General features: G+C 46.0%; 2 protein-coding genes across 4 annotated transcripts; both read left to right on the forward strand.

Annotated features, from left to right (window-relative positions):
• Positions 1-502: 502 nt before the first annotated feature.
• LOC100837550 (uncharacterized protein DDB_G0271670) lies at positions 503-4,591 on the forward strand. The gene is made up of 5 exons (XM_003564439.4): positions 503-845; positions 934-1,030; positions 1,980-2,100; positions 2,536-3,684; positions 3,889-4,591. The coding sequence occupies exons 2-5, from the start codon at positions 984-986 to the stop codon at positions 4,306-4,308; spliced, it is 1,737 nt and encodes a 578-aa protein (XP_003564487.1). The 5' UTR covers positions 503-845; positions 934-983; the 3' UTR covers positions 4,309-4,591.
• Positions 4,592-7,849: 3,258 nt separating this feature from the next.
• Positions 7,850-17,424, forward strand: LOC100838882 (probable inactive receptor kinase At5g58300). Of its 3 annotated transcripts, XM_014899212.2 has the most exons (4): positions 7,850-8,244; positions 9,938-11,293; positions 12,195-12,730; positions 17,051-17,424. In XM_014899212.2, exons 2-4 carry the CDS (start codon positions 10,009-10,011, stop codon positions 17,129-17,131), a joined length of 1,902 nt encoding a protein of 633 aa, XP_014754698.1. In that variant the 5' UTR covers positions 7,850-8,244; positions 9,938-10,008; the 3' UTR covers positions 17,132-17,424. The 3 variants fall into 3 exon arrangements, with proteins under 3 accessions (XP_014754698.1, XP_003564492.1, XP_014754697.1); XM_003564444.4 differs by lacking the exon at positions 17,051-17,424 and having other exon boundaries at positions 7,852-8,244; positions 12,195-13,134; XM_014899211.2 differs by lacking the exon at positions 17,051-17,424 and having other exon boundaries at positions 7,852-8,244; positions 9,941-11,293; positions 12,195-13,134.
• The last annotated feature ends 818 nt before the right edge of the window (positions 17,425-18,242 follow it).

The raw sequence follows: 18,242 nt of genomic DNA on the forward strand, positions 1-18,242 counted from the left end.
GTTGCTCGCCGGTTCATCAATCCACTCGATTAAACTACATTTGGCTGCATCGTTGACCAAGGGCGTGCCATGTTCTTGAACAACTAATTGGCGCGGCATGTTGGGCTGTACTGCTGAAATAGCGTACTTGACCATCGGTATCGCCAATTATGTAATGACAGAAGCTTGCCAAAGTTGCAGATTAGGGTACACCCGTGGGCCGTAACGGCTGACACCTGATAAAACAATCATCCCGCTTGACATTACTATCTTGACCCGGAGCCTCGCCAGTCTACGACACGCGGGCCCGTTTAGCCATCGGTAAAACTGACAGGTCGGCATTGTGGGCCCCATAAATTTCGACACGTCGCCTCTGTCCTTTAAAGACGCCGCCGACCTTCAAGACTTACCGCTCCTTTTTTGATCCTTTCGTTCACCCAAGCTAGGACCGCAAACTGGGAACTGGGTCCACATGGAAGAAGCACTCGTGACTTCCATGCCCCAGTATTTACCGCCCCGTGATTCAAATCGGAAAGCCAAACGAAATCCGTCTAGGGGAAATAATTAACTGCGGGGAGCACACGAATCCGTCTTTCTCGCTTCTTCCTCTTCGTCTCCGGACTCACGGTCGCCTCCTTCCCTCGTCGCAGCCTCGCACCGTAGCCGCACGCACCTCATCGCCACAAGCAAAGGCCAAAGGAGGACTCGGAAGCAGGAGCTCGCAGCTTCTCGAAGCGCCGCGCCGGCGTGGGAGGAGGAGGAGGGAGAGCCCGCGAACCCCTCCTCTCCCGATCCGAGCACCGTACGGCGGATCGACTCCCGGCCGCGCCTCGCTGGATCCCCGTGGTTCCATCACCGGAGATAGTGTGAGTAGTAAGCCGAAGCTGTTGAGTTCTGTAGCATGCCTTTGAGTTTACGAGTGATTTTTTTTTCCTGTCCTCTATCCCTTTGCAGTTTGCTGGAGTCGATCTGGTGGGGGGCTTGGAGCTTGAGGCGGGGTTGAGATGGAGGACTTACTGAACACGGAGATCGGGAAGCACGACTACGACTGGTGATGCACTAATCATTGCCCCCGTTTGGTAGTGAATGGTGATCTGGTTTGCTGAATTTGGGTGTGGTTCCATGTTTTTTTCTTGCAATCGGTGAACCCCTCATCCAAGCTCAGTGAAATCGGTGGCAATGCTGCGTTTTCAAACGTTTTGGGCAGTTGGGTTGGTCGTTCTCGGACGAGTCGTACTGATCTTGTTTGCAATTATGTGAACTGTGTCTGTTTTTGCGTGGAATCAACGGTATTGCCTGGATCATGGTTGGCTATTGTTGGCTGTCATTGTTTCTAGTAAATAAGTGAAGTAGGTTGGTTTAGCTAGGATTAGTTGCGTTGAGAGCAAAGAGAAGTATGTGTGTTCAGTGGGCTCATTCCTGTTAGAGCAATGAGTTGGCTGCACCACTTTTTGTTGGAAAGGCAAAATAAATGAATGCAATGGCTCATTAAAAATGAATGAATGCAACTTTCAAAATTAGACCGTTGACCGATAGCATTGCCAACTTTTAGGATTCACTGTAACAGTTAATGGGATAATGTAATAACTCTGCAATATTTGTAGGAAAATATTACAATGAAAGTCATTTAGGGAAGCTGAAAGATGGACTAGTGGGAACTGGTTACCTATAAATATAATTGACCAATTCCAAACTTAATTTAGTTAGTCTGTAATTTTCTATATAATTATTGCAATGTTGAATCCACTTATGTAGCAATACGTAAAAGACTTGCCTCTGAGTTGTACCACACTCCAGTGCTGGGCTGAGATAAGTATATAACCATCTGGATGAATGACAAAGTTTATTTGATACGCAAGGCTTGACACAAAAATGTAGTGTTGTGTTGTTGGTCAAGGTTATACAGGGTGAAACATTCTGATCTTTGATGTGCACACATGTATGCTTGTGTTATTGCTTATCTTATTTGACTGTACATAACATGTGAATGTATTTCTTAGGCTTCTGACTCCCCCAGGAACACCCCGTTTTCCTGCATTGGAGGTTGCTGAGAAAGTTCCACCCTCAAATGTGTCCAAACATACTACCACTAGATCATCCTCCACTACCAGGGCATCAAGGGTTAGTACTATTTGCTTCAGATTTTTACATGCCGGTGATTCAACTTTCGTTATCAACATGTAGTTTCAAAGAAGTATCCCTTGCATAATACTTTGGTTACATGCCAGCCTGCCAATATTTTACACATTTGATATCTTTCTAGACGATCACAATAGTACTTTTGAATCTAGAACACACTTTTAATTTTTCTCGTCCAGTGAAAGCAACCTGTGGTTAGGAATGGGATGGACTTCCAGGCGGTTTTTCTTTTGTGCTGCTGTGAACCCTTGGATCTCGCTGACTTAGTATAGTCATCTCACAGTGTATCCTGTGACTCCTGTCTCATCTAAGCATGAGATCGTACTTATCTGTACAATTGTTTGTTGAAACCTAATATTTGCTTAGTTGGTCTATGATGATCATAACTAACATAACACTGTCACATGTTTGTTGCAGCTTTCTGTTTATGAAACAGAGAACAGGCATTCCATAGTTTCTACTAGACCTGCACGATGTAACTCCCGCCCTTCTATCCAATCTGCTCCCTTATCTAGCAATAACAGGTCATCAGTGCTCAATGGAAGCATTTCTTCTGTCAGTTCGAGACCTACAACACCGAGCAAGAGGATTGGCACTGTTCCCTCATCGAAACCATCAGTTGTAGCTTCACATCCAGTGGTAGCACGGTCGTCTACTCCAGTCAAAACCCGTCCGGCGACTCCAGTCAAAATTCGTCCATCCACTCCGGTCAAAACTCGCCCGGCTACCCCAGTCAAAACTTGTCCATCTACTCCAGACAAAACCCGTCCATCCGTTTCCAACTCCATGCCCAACTCAACTGCTGTGAAGGCCACATCAGCACAGAACTCAAGGTCTTCAACTCCAACATCTCGGCCCCGAAGCTTTTCTAGCTCATCTTCAAGCACAGCTCCTGCAGTGAGTCGTCCCAGCTCATCCTCTGGCACAATACCTGCAATATGTCGTTCTAGCTCTTCTTCAAGTAAAGCTGCTTCAGTGACCCGTTCTAGCTCTCGATCATCTACACCAACACGCCAGCCTGTCATGCGTTCATCAGCTCCACCCATTGCTCGCTCACCTTCTGTTGGGAGGATTTCTGGCAGCAATAACTTAACATCTAGTGGTCGATCGGTAGAGAGCCGTGGTCGAATTTCAGCACCTTCGTCAGCACCATCATCCCGTCCAAGTTCCCCAAATCCACGTCTGCGAGCTCCAGTTAAGACACTAGATCTTCCACATTTCCCAAGTGATACTCCCGCTAACTTAAGGACTAAGATACCAGACAGACCACTCTCTGCTGGTAGAGCACGGCCAGGAATTGGTCTGGGAGCCAGGTCAGCCCCAAATGCTGAACCAGTTACATCAGCTCCTGTGAAGAAGATGTCTGTGCCTGCTATTACTCGAAGTAAATTTTCTGATGCACCATCCAAGGCACCTTCTCTTATCAGTGGAAACCAGAATAGACAGGCTGAGAGATCTGTTATGGACAGCCAGCCTGCTAGACCCTCCCGGTCTGCCACAAGTGCAGAAAATGGATTCGGCAGGACAATATCAAGGAAGTCAATTGATATGGCAATCAAGCACATGGTATGTTCACCCTTTACCCCTCATGTTTATATTCTCTATGGAAGTGCCATTCAAAATTGATAATATGTCTTTCTATTTCTCTGTGAAAAGCTTTAAACCAATTGTTGTGTTCAATATTGTAGATCTAGAACCCACTATTAATTTGATTTAGTTTAGTTAATATATTTTATTTAGAAGAAACTTAATGGCTGGTACTTATGTTAGGACATTCGTCAAAACTTGGGTGGCATTCGTGGTGCATCTCTATTTCCTCATGGCATTCGGTCTTCTACTGCAAAGGGCCAGCCAACTCGCAGATCAGATCCTGGTCATCACATCTCAAATGGTGACCATGGCGCCTATACCGACAATGGTAGTACCAATGGACACTTCTCCGGTGATTCCAATGGAGCTCTTTCATACTATGGCGGTAGCTCAACTGATTCCCCAGATAGAGAAAGCATTGGAGCTAAAGAGACATTGAGTGAAGTGGATATATATGGCTGTTCAAGGTATGAGGACATGTTGCTTAGGGAGGACACAAAGAACACGGACTGGTTGCACAGTGTCGATGACAAGTTTGACCAGAGCCCTGTGTTCGATCACCGGTTTGAACCACTCCCAGAGCCATTTGGTCCTATGTGATGTTTACCATTTGTAGAGGTGTTGCCCCTTGTTCTTTTAGCTCCCAGTGATTGCAAAGTTGTATGCTGTTTCTGTTTGGTCTTCCACTTCCCCCATCTTTTTTATAGAATGTGCTCAAAGATACTAAGATTGTGGGGTTTGTACTGTGTATCTTTGGTATATGGGGACTGCAGGCTCAGTTTTGAATGTTTCTGAACTGAAGATCCAAGTGCGGCAAAACTAGTTTATGACCTTTGCCTCATGAATATTATAGCATTGGCATTTCCAAGATACAACTATGAAACTGAATTCGTGACAACTTTGTGCCTAGTCTGCGCATGTTGGTTTCTAATTTGTGGCCTCCTTGATTCATTCCCAGTCTGAGGGAACAAGAAAAACATAAGAGTTGGATGTCATGGCATATTGTTTACTACTCCTACAGTATAAGAACTGAAAACACATGATCATGGATAATTGAATTTGTTTGGTTGCATCACATGAAAAATACACAGTTTTTGAAAGTACGAAGTGCATCAAGGAATTTTTTCATTCAAAATTGACTGCAGACTGATCAGCAGGAGACGATGAATTTCTAAAAATTCTAGCTATCAAACAAGCTCTGTAGTTGCAGTTCCTAAGTTTTCCTAACTACTGGAATGCCACAAATTAGTTCTTGATTCTAGCAAATTCACAGTTCCTAAGTTTAAGCTTGAAAAGTATGCTGAGCTCCTGGCGAATGCTTGTCTGCTGCATTCTTGTGCTCGGCGCAGCTGGGATCATCCAGTCGTCCAGTCGTGTGTATTCTTTTTCAGGGGAGGGTCCGTTCATGTTAACCATGATATGACACCGAATCACTCCGGTGGTGTAAGTCAGTAAGTGTTGGAGTAAAAGACTAGTTAAAATGGTTCCGAAAAACTGAAATGTTAGCATGGTCATGTCTTACTTGCTGCTGCTTTTTTGCGAGATACTTGCTGCTTTTCTTGTACATACATAGTTCTTGTCCAATATGTTAGCAGTTTGGAGCCTGTGGGAATCGGAATTTAGGTATGGGTTGGCAGGCCAATTGATTATGTAAGCCAGCTTTGGAACAACATAGGGTCCGTTCTTTTCGGCTTTTAGAACCGACTTCTACTAAAAGTTGTTCTCATAAATTTACCATGACTTTCAAAATAGTTTAGACCAAACTAGTTTGTCAGCCGAATCAAATTTAGGTGGTGGTTTCTCCAGGAAGCTGTTAGAGGACAACTTCTCGGAGAAGCCAATTTTTCAGGAAGCCGAAAAGAACTGGCCCATAAGCGGCCAAGTTAAATGGGCACATAAATTGCATCCATCGATTCCATCGTCAGTCTGTCGCCGGGCGCCGAACCATTCAACAGCTTGAAAGCTGTGGGCGCTTAAACCGTGAAATGTTGCTCCGTACAAAATTTGAAACGCTCCAGTTCTTTTAGGTCTACCTTGCGAAGTTCTCCAGAAGGTTTTCCCGATAATACTCACTTGTAGACTTGGATATAATCCCCGATCTATGGACCACGAGATGCAAGTGCAACCCTTTTTCCTTGTAGCCATATCCCATATGACCTCAGAAACACCAGCGGATTCTAGGACAAAAGAACTTCTATAATCGACGGCAGTATACCACGGCTCGAGGACTAGCGACTAGCTGCGCGCAGTTTATTCTCTCTTCTTTTCGATCGAGACTGGAGTGGGTTGGTGATCCGAGAGACGTTAGCCATAAATATTTCTGCGTCGCTCTCACGGATCGGTTCGCCAACCACCAAAGTGCTAGCACAACTGCCCGTTCACATGGTAGAATCAATAGACATGCCGGCACTTTTACGTTGTCCAAGCCGGTGAGGAGCACGGAACTACAGTACAGAGAATGAGAGAAGCATCGTCCTCGATCGATCGCCTCTTGGAGCATTCAGAAGAACGGTGTTGGATCAGCTGGTAGTGCTCCCGGTGGGAACTGAACTGCCACTACTACGACCTACTACTCCCGTACGCGTGAATGGCGTGCCAGTTCCTTCAATTGTGGCTGGCACAGCTAGCACAGTGCCGTGCAGACGGAATGACACATCAGATGTGTAGTAATAACTGGTGGACCAACTGTTTAGTCATCTGCAGGCCTGTAGTTGCAGGCATTCAGGAGGCGTGGCCACCCCCTCTCGGCATGTTATCAGCAGCTGATCCCGGGAGATGATACGCCTTTACGCCTTTGCACTTGCAGCAGGGACGAGGGCACTGCGGTGCGGAGCAACCGTCTTGGCCTCTCCTTGTGTTTTGCCAGTTCTATATCCAGATTCCAGGGCCCGTAGTGGTAGCATGTTTGGAGTACTGCAGTTCACTGCTAATGAACCAGCGATTTTGAAATTTAGCACGTAGCATAGCATCTGGAAGCAGACTAGAAGCCGATGTTTCGTCACGATTAACCGTACGTACTGACATTTCCGGCCACTACGAACGAATGAGTGCCGATTGATGAGAAGAAATACAGTAAGCTGAGAACAATACTATCTGGACAGCTGGTCTAAATGATTTTGGATCTTGGGCAGAGTGGCAAAGTTGGTCGTAATCGAAAAGCTACAAAATAGCCGTGCAGCGTGGCAGTTTGATGCGCGGGCCTATAGTTATTTAACTGTCGTGCTCCCTCTCCTCATCTTCCGACTCGCTGGTATAGAGGGCATACAGAAATTCCTACTCTCTTTTTTCATAAAGGTTTATTTGGTTTTGTTAAGACAAGGCGTTAATCAATAATTACTTTATTAAAATGTGTTTTTTAAAACATGAAATATATATCAGCAGATTCATTTTCAAAAGCTTTTCCTAATTATTGTAATTTTCTATCATATAAATTACCATTACATATTAATGAAATAATTCTTGGTTAAAGTTTTATTTTAACGAAATCATATATGCTAACCTTTGTGAAAAAGGAGAGAGTATATCGGAGCGAGGGGCCCAGGAGGTGTTACCCCAGCATGGATGACCTTCTAGTTTACAGATTGACATGAGATGCTCTTTTTATACTTTCATTCTAATCTTTGATTTGGTTAATTGGAGTTGTGTTCATCTTGGATGCAAAGACCAAGGATATATTTAAACTCATTTGTTGTACTCCTTCTAATCAAAAATAAGTGACTTGGATTTATATAGATTTTTATACAAATGTAAGTCACTTGTTTCAGAACGAACAAAATATTACATTGATGCAGCAAAGGAATACAACAAATGACTGTTTTGAAAGCTAAGAGAGTTTTCCGTTTGCAAGGAAACATGAAAAATCTATCGCAGGAGAATACCCCAAGAAAAAAAGCTCTCAGCATCTCGTTTCTCTGTTTTGCAACGTTTGGGTCCACATGTTGGCCTGACAAACCCGATGTCAACCAAATAAAAATGTCAGGTCCGATATCCACTGCAGGTCGTAGCTGTCGACGACGTCGGTCAGTCATCCTCAGGGGTAAATCGGTCACAAACCAAACGCCCCCAGGAACACTGACACGCTTCTCTTGAATACACACCAAATTTGCCACACACTGTTTGTACACACAAACACACCCCGCGGCCCCGCACCAAAGCCACCGTTCCCTACAGTTCACCCCTGCCTGCATCCACTCCACACCAGCAACCCAGTCACAGCTCACATCCCCCGACACACCGCGCAGAGAAGCACGGGAGCAGTACAGCCCAGTCGCGGACGCGCAGTGGAGATCGCCAGGCTCCAGCGAGGGGAGAGGGAGGAAGGGGGGCCGGCGACCTGCGTGGGCTCGCTCCGGCCCGAGCTCTCCGCGCCGCCTCGGCGCAATGCCGGCCGCTTCCGGGGCAGATCGGGCTGGTCCCTGGCCGCGGCGCTCGATTGGTGCGCTCCTCGCGTGACTCTGGTCGGAAGGTCGGATCTTGAGGCGGGCGTCCGGGGAGGGAGGCGCCTGGCCTTTTCTCGATTTTTGCAGCCTGCCAAAGGTTGGAGGTCTTCTCTCTTTGTGTGGTACCTTGCGTTTCTTCGTTTTGCTTTGTTGGATGCAACGAGGGGGAACCTTCGGGGGGATCGAAGCTTGGTGGGGAGACTGAGAGTTGGGCTTGGATTTGCCCCCCTGTTTGAGGAACAGAATCGATTGGGGCAATGTAGTTTGCAGCCGTCGTTTCGTTTGCGCTTCGGCATAATATCTCGCTACTTTGTTTCGAAGTAAAGAGTAAAACGTTTTTAGAAAACATGAGTTTTTTTAATGCAGGAAGAGTTAGGTTGTACGAGGAGTGTGCCAAGATCACCTGGTCCGGACTACTCGATCTCTGAAGTGATTACCTTGTCCGGACTACTCGATCTCTGAAGTGATTAGTTCTAGTACTGTACAATTACATTCCTTTTTCTGGCAAAACTCTACTACTCCAATTTAATTTACAGAATTATGCACTTAAATTCACTTCACCCAGCTCAGTCTGTTGAACACTCGCATTGATTTATCCCAGCCGGCAAGCCCCCACCTTCCCTGCAAAAGACTATGAAGACTAAAGCTCCTTTCTCTCATTGCATCGGAGAGCTTTATCTCTATGTGCTGCCCTTTAGGTACCTACGCCGTTACTTTTGGTAAGCATCTAAAAATTGAGAACGCAACGGTGACATGATTCAGGCATGTGTCATGTAAGGTTAGGTGATCTATAATGTGGTGCTATACGTTGGTACAGTGGTACACTTAAGGAGATCGCCTTCACACAAGTGAATCTAGCAACTTTTGCTCTGGGAGCCTAGTTCAAACAAAGTCTTGGCATCATCTGCCCACTGTTTTCTTTATGCTTGTTCGCTAATCCTAAGCGCAGTGCTTACACACAGTAGCTGGGGGTAATTGGAAATGTGGTTTTTAAAAAGGAGACTGATAATCAATTAATCACGGCTACTTTGTGATGTGAGGTGATGGGCTTTCTATTGTCATAATGCAAATGATCCCAACTGCCCCCGTTGAAAAAGATTTAAGACGAAATAGAGCAGTCAGCTTGATGGTGGGTCTTTTGGCCTAGTCTGAGACTAGATGAAGAGACAAAATGAGCCTATAAGAAATAGAGGGGAGCTTACTATGTAGCAGTTGGCAAATATGAGGTGCCCAGCATAGAATGCTTCACCAAGGAAGTATTTCTTTCCAGGTCCAATCTACTGGATTGTTCTATTATACATGGATGAGCTTTGCACCAGCTTTTGTGCTCATCATTAGATTCCAGTTGCACTTCAAAGTGCAAAATGAAGAGGTATTCCTGGTTATGCTTAATATTAGCTTAGATATTTATATTGGTACAAATGGGAGAGTCCTTAAATGCTGTCCTGGAACAGCCGTGAACATTATCCTACATACATTATATATTGTTTATATGACCAAACACAGTGCATGTATCTAATTTTGGTCTGTCAAACGGTCAAACCCCTCATAGCTTATAACAACTGTGATATAATATACACACACTATTTTTTAGCTGGCCTATGAATCTGTCGTTGGATGATCTAAAATGGGACCTTGATTGTGTGCAAAGTTTATGCTTCATGTTTCATATTCTGAATTCATTCCTTTTTACCTGTTTTTCAGACCTTCCTTTTACCTGTACTATCTACTATTGCCTCCATGCTTTGTTCGACACTTCCACTTACTTAATGTTTTTCCTCTTATGCTAGAAGAGTGAAGAGCCGATTTGTAAACTTGGACTGTGAAGTTGAAACCTATTCGATTCCAGAAAACCTCAACCATGCAGCATCTTATACTTGCAGCCTTGTCTGCTGCTGTTCTTTCTGCATGCCTCCTGCATGCGGAAAGTGCTGATCTGAACTCTGACAAGCAGGCTCTTCTTGCATTTGCTGCATCACTGCCCCATGGCAGGAAGCTCAACTGGAGCTCCACAACACCTCTCTGCACTTCTTGGGTGGGAGTGACATGCACACCGGACAACAGTCGTGTACACACATTACGCCTACCTGCAGTAGGGCTCTTTGGCCCCATACCCTCGGATACGCTTAGCAAGCTTGATGCCCTGGAGGTATTGAGCCTCAGGTCCAATCGCCTTACTGTTGACCTCCCTCCTGATGTGGGATCTATTCCTTCTCTTCATTCCCTCTTTCTTCAGCATAATAACCTGTCTGGAATTATACCAACTTCCCTTTCTTCCAGTTTAACATTTCTAGATTTGTCCTACAACACTTTCGATGGAGAAATCCCATTGAGAGTGCAAAATCTCACTGGACTTACTGCAATTCTTCTCCAGAACAACTCTCTTTCTGGGCCTATCCCTGACCTCCAACTGCCCAAATTGAGGCATTTGAATGTGAGCAACAACAACCTCAGTGGTCCAATACCACCTTCCCTGCAGAAATTCCCAGCCAGTTCCTTCTTGGGGAATGCTTTTCTATGTGGGTTTCCATTGGAATCATGTCCTGGAACCGCACCTTCTCCTTCCCCAACATCACCATCACCAATGCCTAGCAAGACCAAAAAGAGCTTCTGGAGAAGGATTAGAACTGGTGTTCTAATTGCTGTTGCTGCTGCAGCAGGGGTGTTGTTGCTCATTTTGATTATCGTACTCTTGGTGTGTATTTTCAAGAGAAAGAAACACACAGAACCTACCACAACTTCGTCGTCCAAAGGAAAAGCTATTGCAGGTGGAAGGGTAGAAAACCCTAAGGAAGACTATAGCAGTAGTGTTCAGGAAGCAGAGAGGAACAAACTGGTGTTCTTTGAGGGTTCTTCATATAATTTTGACCTGGAGGATTTGCTGAGAGCTTCAGCTGAAGTGCTTGGAAAAGGAAGTTATGGGACTACCTACAAGGCTGTTCTTGAGGATGGCACCGTAGTTGTGGTCAAGAGGTTAAAGGAGGTGGTGGTAGGGAAGAAAGACTTTGAACAGCAGATGGAGATAGTTGGCAGGATTGGCCAGCACCAAAATGTTGTTCCATTGCGTGCTTATTATTACTCCAAGGATGAAAAGTTACTGGTGTATGACTATGTCCCATCTGGTAGCCTTGCCGCTGTTTTGCATGGTATGTTCTCTTTTGTCTCTTATGAACTTCTAACCTATTCAACACATTCCTCGGTTCAAGCTAAGTAATGGCTAAGTAAGACTCAAGTCACTTGACTAATGGGCACTGGTAGGCTATAGCACATTCAACCTTTAGCTAGATTCAGTCTGACAGTTATATAACGAACTAGAATGCTGCAAGTGAGGGTGGCACACTACTAATTACCATGCCAAATCCTTGTTTTATGTCATTTTCTCTGAAAGTTTAATTCATCTCATTTCTGTGGTTACTCTTAGATGAATCCTTCGATTTCTATCAATGAAGGAGTAGCAATGAATCCTCTTTCTATATGAATTTATTTACCCTTTAACATTGCCAAGCTTCTTGTACTTCTTAATGAAAATGACACGCCCCCAGCGTGTTCAAGAAAAAATCACTTTCATGCTCTTCAACAGTTCCATAATTGGGTTACGTGGCACAATTTGATGTGAACTTAAATCTTTGTTAGTTGACACAAATTCATTAATCTTTCTGACATTCTAGTGTTTAGACTTCTGCGCTGAAGTCAGAGAGGTACATAATTTCCATTTATGTGTCCATGTTCGTGCCAAATAATTGCTCCTTTTCTTCGTTTGTTAACTTATGTTGAGCTGCTGCCTTTTCTTGTATAATCACGGATACACCAATACTTTCTGGCTTAGATCAGATAGAGGGAAGCATGGGAACTTCCTTTTGTTCCTCGTAGCAATCCTTTCTTTTTCTTCTGAATCTTTGGTTGTAGAAATTATTACTGTACACTGTAGCATTGAACTATTAAACAGCCTTCTTTGACCTGCACTAGCTTTAGCTTATTTTAGAGGCACTTGAGTGTCCATGGTGTCCGTTGACTTATCAAATGACATGGTTATAAATATACTTTCAGGGAATAAAACTACGGGAAGAGCTCCATTGGACTGGGAGACCAGAGTAAAGATATCTCTTGGTGTGGCTCGTGGAATCGCTCATCTTCATGCTGAGGGAAGCGGGAAGTTCACCCATGGCAATCTCAAATCATCGAACATCCTTCTGTCGCAGAACCTCGACGGTTGTGCCTCTGAGTTTGGCCTGGCACAGCTCATGAGCAATGTACCTGCTCCTGCGCGGCTTATCGGATATCGTGCTCCAGAAGTCATGGAGACGAAGAAGCCAACCCAGAAGTCTGATGTCTACAGCTTCGGTGTGCTACTCCTTGAAATGCTAACTGGGAAAGCCCCTCTCAGGTCTCCGGGACGCGATGATTCCGTCGGCGACCTTCCGAGATGGGTGCAGTCCGTGGTCCGAGAAGAGTGGACGGCAGAGGTCTTCGACGTGGACTTGTTAAGGCATCCAAACATCGAAGACGAGATGGTCCAGCTGCTCCAGGTCGCGATGGCGTGTGTCGCCATCCCCCCTGAGCAGCGGCCTAAAATGGAGGAGGTGGTCGGGAGGATCACCGAGATCCGGAACTCCTACTCGGGGGCGATGACGCCGCCGGAGGAGACAACCCTGGCGCCGCCATAAGGGCACAAAGATATAACCCCTTGTATTCAGCAGATGTAGCTATAGCTAGGTCGCTTAGTTACATGCTTATAGATAATAGCCTCAGCAAAGTTGATAGCCGCTTGCTTTTACCTGTTGATCTCTGATGATTCTTTGTTCCAAGTAACTTTTGCTGTGCCATTTTGGCAGTAGCGAACTAGTGATCGGGATGATGGCCCTTGCCGTCGTTCTCTTTTCGGTTAAACCGGTAGGTCTTGTGATCTGGTCTTCACAGCGTTCGTGCTCTTCTGTAATTCGGCATTGTTTTTCCCGAGTGTGATTGAGATTCATCCAACTTAACTTCCCTTCTGTTTGTCCACCCATCGCCAGGCATTTTACCTTGCCATTTTCTCCGTCCATCAAACGTGAATTCGTCGGTCGCGCCAAAGGAACCCGTTGCCTTCGTTTTTGCTATACACAACTACTCAAATCATAATGATTTCGCAGTCATCCTTTGTGTTGCGTATCGATCTTGGAAGTAATCTATCATTACTGTGTTCCGTCGTTTACCAACTCTACCATATGCAGATAAAGAATTTTTTTCATATTCTCTCATCTTAAACATCTTTTACTCAAAATAATCAAATGACGCCTTAGCCTTTCTCTTCTTCACTCCTCTTCATTTATGAACATCCAAGTTCTTTTGATTAGTTCCTTACAAACAAGGACCTCTGATTAGTATACTCGCCTCGATGGTGATTGGGGTGGAGGACAGCGTCGCCAGCACCAGAAGCTGTTGGAGAGCAGCCGCGCCTTGTTCGACCCCATCCTCGCCGCCGCCTGAGGATGGTGATGCTTCTTCTTCTTCCGCTGCTGCCCCGCGGGGGAGATCAGTCGTGCATGTGTGCGTGCCGAGGGGAGAGATGGTGGCCACGGAACACAGCATTCAGATCCTACCAGGGCCCAGGCTACCACAACCATGTCCTTCCTGGATCGGATACAAGTGAACCAGAGGCCTCTGATTTTGTTTCCAGAGTAGCGTCCCCCGAGACATCCAGCCCATGAGCGGCCCATGTGGGAGCAAAGACGCATCGGACGGCCAGAAACAGGCCAGAATCACTCTGATGGCGTGAGAGGTCCTCTAGGGCGCCCACTTTTACTGCCCAGCCCCAAGCAAATTAGCCATCGACCTCGCGGCCTCCTCACTGCACCAACGCAACGCCGTCGGCCTCCACGTCACGCCTCCTGGCCATCCGGCCTAGTTTTTTTGGACGCGCTTCATCCAAATGTGTAAAAGATCATAGTCGCATTTAAAAGCCGAGTATTCTACCATTGAGTTAGCAACTCAGATAAAAAAGAATCTTAGATACGATCGAAATCCAAAAATCAATGGAATTACACCGCGTGCTTTTGCCAAACCATTGAACTAGCAAGACATAAAAAGAAAGATTTTATCGACCATGAAAAAGACTCAAATGCTAAAACGAACAGACGAGAAAAAAGCACAGTCCATAGCACGGCACGGCACGGGCCAAATCGTGCCAGGCTTTCTTAGGATTTCGGCCCATGGGCCGGCACAGGCACGGCACGGGAATAGGCGGGACCAGCACAGCACGGAACGAGCCCGGCACGGGTACGTCCTGCACGAAATAATTGGCACAGCACGGCACGAAACCCTCGAAACGTTCAGCACGAGGCACGAATTTTTCTGATTTTTCCATTTTTTTTCCTTCAAAATTGGAACAGGCAAAAAAAGCACGGATGGGACAAAACAGCCCGAACGGGCCAAAACAGCACGCCTTGGGCCTTCGTGCTTTCCTGCCGACGGGCCAGACAGGAAACCAGTGCGTGTCAGGCTTTTTTCGCAGATCAGGCCCGTGGGCCTAACCGGCACGGCACGAATTCATTTCGTGCCCACCCGTGCCGTGCTGGGCCGTCGGCTTCTCGTGCCCGGGCCATGCCGGGTCGGCCCGATGGCCAGGATTCGGCCTCCGGCCTCCCCATCCCGACCCCCAACGCCGCTGCCTGCCCATCCCGCCCAGCGCCTCCCCATCCCGACCCCGAGCGCCACAGCCTCCCCATCCCGACCCCAGCGCCGCCGACATCCCCACCCTCGGCCACAACCGCGGGCTTCCCCATCCGCCGCCCCACCAATCAACGCCGCCGGAGGCCACTACACAGCAGGGAAGGGAGGGAAGGGGGAGGAAGACGAACCTTGGCGCGAGTCCTAAATTTGAGGATAGGGGGTCATCTAGGGAGGCTGTTGGACTTGCTCTGAGGATGGCATCGTCTTCCCTTCCCCCGGTGCAGAACCTTGGCGGAAGCACATATATCCTATGTGTACCAAAACAAGGGGATCTACCTTTTGCTTACATGTGTAAGCTAAGCTATCATTTGATTGCTTTCATATGTTTCTTAGTTTCTATTTTTAAGTTACTGACTTCTGTTTTGTAGGTAACGCACTGATCCTTATCAACGTATTGAAGCTTGAAAATGAGGAGGTGCAACAAGGAACTGTTTCAAAGGATTTACTGCTTGAAAAATGTGTGGAAATTTTTGCAAACAATCCGCATCCCAGTGTTATGGTAACGCGCGAAGCTATCCCGACGTACCTGATGAAATGTTTCAAGACAGATAGAGTATTGGAACCAACTATTGATGGGTTAGATATCTAAATTTATAATAGTTTTTTATTAGTAGGTGTAAATGCCTTGTTCTGCAATGCATGTTCTCAACTATTGCAAAATGTGATTACAGATTGCCACTTTAAATATCATGTTTTTGCCAAGAAATCTACTCCCTCCGTTCCATAAGTCTTGTAGAAATATTACATGTATCTAGACGCTTTTTAGGAATAGATACATCCATTTTTAGGCAAATTTGAGAAAAGAATTATGAAACGGATGGAGTATTTTTTATGCATTGGCGATTTGGGCCATGAAATTTATTTTTTATGCATTGGTGATTTGGCACACTCAATACAATGTTAGGGAAGTATGCATGCAATATACAAAGCCCAGGAGCCTATATATGCAACTTGCAAGCTCAGGGGCCTATACGATGCATTTGAGCTTGTTTAAGAGCATACATGTTTTGAACATTAGATAGCCTAACGTCCAGTTTCAACTATTATGCAGGGTTGATACTTTCAAGGATGGGATGTTAAATAAACATATCAGATTGTCACAAGGTCTTACTGTATAAATTTATCATGGGCATGTGTTGGATCCTGAGGTCGTTTGCTTAATGTCATTTACCCTTCACTTTTGCTCTCCTTTTTTTATCAGTATATCTAACGTTTTGTCTATATTATTTTGTGTTAGAATGTTAAACTGAAGAGAGCGATTAAGAACAAAGGCTGTTTTGATCTCCTTCAAACCCTAAAGAAAAAGAAAAAGTCCCGAGGGAAGGATCTTGACGAGAACGGTGAGCATAGCTAGTCTTCTGTTATTAATTTATTATGCATATTTTTTCAATATCTTTAGTCATAGTATTCTGCTGGTGTTTGCAGGGACACTAATTGATCAGTTCCTTAGTCATCATAGCCCTTATAGGTATGCATGCTTAGATAGGGGTAAAGGACCAGGCAATGTGAGACTCTTTCATTAACAATTGTTCTTTTATCGGCAGTGTTTCATGTTTGATCAAGAGAATAAGCGAAGTTCTGGAAGAGAGATCAAAGCATGCTTCTGTATTCTATTGGGGAAGAAAATTTAGCACCATCACAGTTGTAAGATAAATTATCAATTCCTTACATCTGTTTGCTTTATTTAGCTTGTAGTCTCATTGTTTCATAGTCGTTTTTCATTCTTCGTATGCAGCATAGTGGAACGTTATATGTGCTTGATGCAGCTGCAAGCTGCTTACTCAAGCAGGTCGTTTGGCAAAGGTTGACCGTGGTAAGTCATAGCCTATTTCACAACTCGTAATTGCATTCCTTATTGTCTTTTGATTTGTTCCTTTTTCTTTCCATGATCGACTTGGAGGACCCATCCAAGGATATTTTCTTTGATAGCCATTTCAGAGAAATGGAACAAAACAAAGTGGAAATTCTAAAGGTATGTATTGTGCATTGAGGGTGTAATTACAGTTGGGTGGATTTCTGATTAGTTATGTACAATTTTACTTGTTTTTTTTTGTATGTATCAGTTGGGTGGATTTCTAATTACAGGCTCAACCAAAGGTATCTTACATTTCTGTTGTTATTTTTCAGCTGCACTTGCGTGATGGTCCGGCGTGCGTCGCCATCCCCCTGAGCAGCGGCCTAAAATGGAGGAGGTGGTCGGGAGGATCACCGAGATCCGGAACTCCTACTCGGGGGCGATGACGCCGCCGGAGGAGACAGCCCCGGCGCCTCCATGAGGGCACAAAGATAGCGCCCCTTGTGTTCAGCAGATGTAGCTATAGCTAGGTCGCTTAGTTACTTGCTTATAGATAATAGCCTCAGCAAAGTTGATAGCCGCTTGCTTTTACCTGTTGATCTCTGATGATTCTTTGTTCCAAGTAACTTTTGCTGTGCCATTTTGGCAGTAGCGAACTAGTGATCGGGATGATGTCCCTTGCCGTCGTTCTCTTTCCGGTTAAACCGGTAGGTCTTGTGATCTGGTCTTCACAGCGTTCGTGCTCTTCTGTAATTCGGCATTGTTTTTCCCGAGTGTGATTGAGATTCATCCAACTTAACTTCCCTTCTGTTTGTCCACCCATCGCCAGGCATTTTACCTTGCCATTTTCTGCGTCCATCAAACGTGAATTCGTCGGTCGCGCCAAAGGAACCTGTTGCCTTCGTTTTGGGATCCGGATCCTCTAACGTGAAGAAGAGAAGTCAGAAGGTGACTTTTCTTCAGCAAACGGACGTTTTCATTCCAAAATAAAATAAAAACGAAATCAGCAACTAACACGGGCACGCCGGCACCGCGAGTTGATCCGCCGCCTGCACCTGCATGCCGCCCGCCATCCGGAGAGAAGAAAATGGAATCGGTGGATGTTCGGCCAAAACGACGACGGCTCGTTAGCGTCCTCCGCGTGTGGCGGCGGCACTGTACTTCGACGGCGAGGACGTGCTGCCGGCGACGCATGCAGAGCACCCGAAGCCGGAGGAGGCGGCACCAGCACCAGCGCCGCCGAACCCCGCGTTGCCGGTACTCGGCCTGACGCCCAACGCTAGTCGTCGCCACTGCAATTTGTGTCGACGCCGTCGCGATTCACGCCACCACCGACGCCGCGATGTCCCCTGCAGCCTCCCGGACCTGGCAGCGGTGCGAGCAGACCACGCGAGCAGGCGGCGGGCGTGCGACGAAAAGAACAAGGGAACACGGCGGCGTTCGTTTATAATGGAAACGTATGTTTGCTGAAGGGAAGTCACCTCTGACTTCTCTTCTTCACGTTAGAGGATCCGGGTCCTTCGTTTTGGGCAGCAACGGCGTAAGATCAGGATCACGCGGCGGCCTCGTCAAGTCAGGCTGGCTGCTCGACG

This window comes from Brachypodium distachyon, chromosome 2 (genome assembly GCF_000005505.3).
Source record: "Brachypodium distachyon strain Bd21 chromosome 2, Brachypodium_distachyon_v3.0, whole genome shotgun sequence".
NCBI classification, from domain to species: Eukaryota; Viridiplantae; Streptophyta; class Magnoliopsida; order Poales; family Poaceae; genus Brachypodium; species Brachypodium distachyon.

Excerpts from the sequence above, each read along its gene's own strand:
- LOC100837550 (XM_003564439.4), top strand. The coding sequence starts at position 984 with ATGGAGGACTTACTGAACACGGAGATCGGGAAGCACGACTACGACTG. Across the intron at positions 1,031-1,979 it reads GGGAAGCACGACTACGACTG|GCTTCTGACTCCCCCAGGAA; the intron begins GTGATGCACTAA and ends TGTATTTCTTAG. Across the intron at positions 2,101-2,535 it reads CCACTACCAGGGCATCAAGG|CTTTCTGTTTATGAAACAGA; the intron begins GTTAGTACTATT and ends TGTTTGTTGCAG.
- LOC100838882 (XM_014899212.2), top strand. The coding sequence starts at position 10,009 with ATGCAGCATCTTATACTTGCAGCCTTGTCTGCTGCTGTTCTTTCTGCA. Across the intron at positions 11,294-12,194 it reads CCTTGCCGCTGTTTTGCATG|GGAATAAAACTACGGGAAGA; the intron begins GTATGTTCTCTT and ends ATATACTTTCAG. Across the intron at positions 12,731-17,050 it reads GGCCTAAAATGGAGGAGGTG|GTCGGGAGGATCACCGAGAT; the intron begins GTCGGGAGGATC and ends ATGGAGGAGGTG.